The sequence below is a fragment of the Sander lucioperca genome, chromosome 5 (assembly GCF_008315115.2).
Source record: "Sander lucioperca isolate FBNREF2018 chromosome 5, SLUC_FBN_1.2, whole genome shotgun sequence".
In the NCBI taxonomy this organism is placed as follows: Eukaryota; Metazoa; Chordata; class Actinopteri; order Perciformes; family Percidae; genus Sander; species Sander lucioperca.
The window spans coordinates 27,144,927-27,148,595 of NC_050177.1; the positions used below are offsets into that span (position 1 = coordinate 27,144,927).

Sequence of the window (3,669 nt, forward strand, 5' to 3'; positions counted from 1 at the left end):
TTAATAGACTGCTTTTGATATAAGACTTTTACATATGACACGGATTTTAGACATTTGCAGGCCGTACAGTACAGGGTTGAAAAGTGGCGGGCATGTAAGAAAATACAATGACAGAAAAATGCGCAACATATTGGGTAAACTGCTCATATTAAACCTGCTCTGTAATACTTCAAAGCAAGCTCCAAAAGAAAAATTCAAGAGGGAAGCAAGGTGAGGTGTGCAGGTACTGAGAGCTTTCTGTCTGGTCTGTTTAGAACCAGAATAACAAACTTTAAGTATCCTCATGTAAGTGTAAAGGATTAACAGTAAGGAAACAGAGATTGTGCTAAAAGTGGCAATGAGTCCATAAATGTTAATTGCATTTGTGTCAGAGCAGGCCAGCTTCACAACAGAGTGTGTATCACAGTAAACTTTGTTAATGACGTTCCCACAGAGCTGTAAAGGAGAACGCAAAGACAGCAAAACAACCATTGCAAAACAAGGATATAACCATGTTACGGCAATAAGCACAGCTATCTTTTTAGATGTCATACGAGTGTGATATTGTAGAGGATAACAGATGGCAAGATATCTGTCATAAGACATGATGGCTAAGTTTAAATATTCAACAGCTCCATAAGAGTGTGCACAAAAAATCTGCAGGAAACAGAATGGAGCAGAAACAGTGTGAATGTCAGAGAGGATCTGAACCAGAAGGAATGGAAACAACCCTGTACTACCATACAGTTCATTTACAAACAGGCTGCACAGAAAAAGGTACATAGGTTCATGTAAGCTTCTGTTCATACAGATAACCACAATCAGCAAAACATTAGCGCAAACTATGAAAACATATAAAGACAAAATAAGCAAGAAAAATAAGTATTTAAAACCCCCGGTGTCAAAGTAGGCAGCAAGTATGAAATATGAAACCTGAGTAGAGTTTATCATGATCCTCACCTTGGTTTATAACAATAAGACTGTGCACACCAACAAATAATGACGTTAACTTTTGTTCTACATTTGTAAAACTATACTGCCTGTAACTAGTTTAAATGTGGACTAGGTTGGCACAATGTGCAACATAAACACATAGCACACATGAACATAAGTCATAGTAGTAAATCTAAACAGATTCATTATCATGGAAACAGTTTCAACAAACACCCCCAAATGTACCATTTAGTTCAACATAATGTTCAGGTTACGAATTATTAATAAAACATTTGTGACATTGTGTAAATTTGAGCTTACACCCACTGTAGTCAGAATGAATCCACCCTAACTGAGCTGAAACTTCATCGCAACTTCTTTTATCCTTTTCGATACAGAGGACACCCACAGCAGCAGAATGACCTCATTATGAAAAGGTCCCATTGAAAGATTCTGTTTGGTCACTGTCAACAAAAAGTAAACTTTGTAGAAGGCATTTAGAACAACAGAAACATAAAGACAAAATATGGTTTCTATTAGAGTTGTTCCAGTACCGATATCAGTATCGGAAAAGAAACTTTAAAGTAGTTTCCCCCTGATGTATCGGCCGTTTGATAATTGACATTGTTAGAGATTATGTTTGATCAATGTCAGCAAAAAAGTAAACTTTCTAAATGCATATAGAACATTTCAAGTATGGGTGGGGAAGAAAAGCGATACAGCATACTCTCCTCCTTGATAAAGCTTATAGTTAGGGAGTGAGGAGTTGCAGCGTTAGCCTAGAACGGCGGAGGAAGGTATATAGCTACAGACTTGGCACCCTTTTCTTCTCTGCTTCTCTTCATAGTCGTCAGATTCATCTACCAACCCTGTCGCCGTGGTCCTGTTCCACGCCCTGCTATGCCCTGCAGTGCCCTGCCACACCCTGCTATGTCCTGCTACGCCCAGCAGTGCCCTGCTATGCCCTGCTACACCCTGCTATGCCCTGCAGTGCCTTGATACGCCCTGCAGTGCCCTGCTACGCCATGAACTACTACAACTACTATTTCCGGTCATAGTTCCATTATTTGTATTGTGACTATTATTGCCACTATTCATCACACCCCCAACCGGCACCGTCAGACACCGCCTACCAAGAGCCTGGGTCTGTCCCAGGTTTCTCCCTAAAAGGAAGTTTCCTTATCTCCTTATTCCTTATATAACAAGTTGTACATATTCAGCTGTGAGCGTTAGCCTGGCATCGCAGCAATCAGCTGATGATTGCCAGCCAGTAACGTTAACGGAAACTTAATGTTATAACGTTGTATCAGCTGTTTCTGCCTTGATCTGATGTACATAATCCATCTCTTTAGGGACAAACGAGGACTAGAGGTTCTTCATTTAGGGGCAATGATGGCCATTAGACCGTAGAAGGATCCCCTGGAGAGTCTGAAGTCCACCCTCATGTCACGATCCCCATCAAACTAAAGTACAGTGCCAGCACTGGGACTGTATCGTTCAGCTGGCAGTAACGTTACAGCCTAAGGGTTTGGAGCCTGTAGAGCTATAAGCACAGGACTGTCTTTTAAATAAAATTCTTTTAAATGTATTTAATGTTGTGTTATCTTTTGCATTGCACTTTGCATGACTGCAGCATATAACGTTAGTGCATAAAAGAATAGAAGAATGGGGTCTATTTAAATGTTAATTCTGTTGCCTCTGTTTTCACTCTTGTATTGTCACTGTATGAAGACCATTTGGAACACGAAAAATTATGACTTAAAATAATAGCCTATACAATAAATATGATATCCACCTTACTATCACACAGTGGTGCGTAAATGTATTCTAACACATGTACATATGATGTGAGCCTTTATAAAATGCTCAGTCTAGCTAGAAACATAAACTTATAAGTTTTAATGATGGTTTGTCTATTAGGTAAGTTGTAAGGGTAATGCTTCACAACAACAGTCTTATCTATGGGCCACAAGGATTTTCTCATAAAACAGTTGAGCATTACAATTACTACTCAAATGAACAGTAATACATTAACGTTACTCATTTTGAAGCAGATACATAAAATGTACATAAAAAAGAGGGCTCAATAAAGAATAAATAATTAATTAATAGAAAACATTGAATAGAGAGCAATAACAAAAAAGAAGGTACTGTTACATTTTACAGCTAATAAGAGGTGGATGACACAACGGCGTTGTCACAATCGTCTTATCCTCGTGTGACACGGAGAAAATGCAAGCAACAATCAATAAAATCACATTTATTTTCATAAAAAATTTCAAAAACGAAGCAGGAATGTATTTTTCGCGGAAAACAATAGGTGGCTGGAATGCTCTCCCCAGGTGAAATTCACATTTCTACTAAAGAAGAAGAAGGGGTGAAATGTTGTGATTGTCATTTCCGGTAAGTGTACAATGGCTATGCGCGATTTGAGACAACACTACCCTATCGAAATTTACACACTATGCAAGTCAGTACGTAGTGTACAAAGTTTACTGCCTGTTAGTGCGCCGTTTGAGACACACTCCCAGCCTATTTAAGGTATTTTCAGATGGGGTGATTGACGCACCTACTAGTAATTCATATTTCAATGAGAGGCGAGCGGGCAGGTAGGGATTGTGGGCAATCTGACAGGCAGAGCGACAAGTGGGTGCAAACCCGGGAAACTGTTGCGGCTGTGCTGGTCTCACGCACATGCCAGCCCGCTGCAAGAGTTGAAATGTGTTAAACCTTTTCTACGCGTGTGACGTGCAGTGC

General features: G+C 39.7%; 1 protein-coding gene across 1 annotated transcript; it reads right to left on the reverse strand.

Annotated features, from left to right (window-relative positions):
- On the reverse strand, positions 1-971 carry LOC116057869 (olfactory receptor 11A1-like). The gene has a single exon (XM_031310456.2). It carries the CDS (start codon positions 928-930, stop codon positions 1-3), a length of 930 nt encoding a protein of 309 aa, XP_031166316.1. The 5' UTR covers positions 931-971.
- Between the last annotated feature and the right edge of the window lie 2,698 nt (positions 972-3,669).

Bases quoted from the DNA above. Each gene is read 5' to 3' on its own strand.
- LOC116057869 (XM_031310456.2), bottom strand. From the start codon at position 930: ATGATAAACTCTACTCAGGTTTCATATTTCATACTTGCTGCCTACTTT.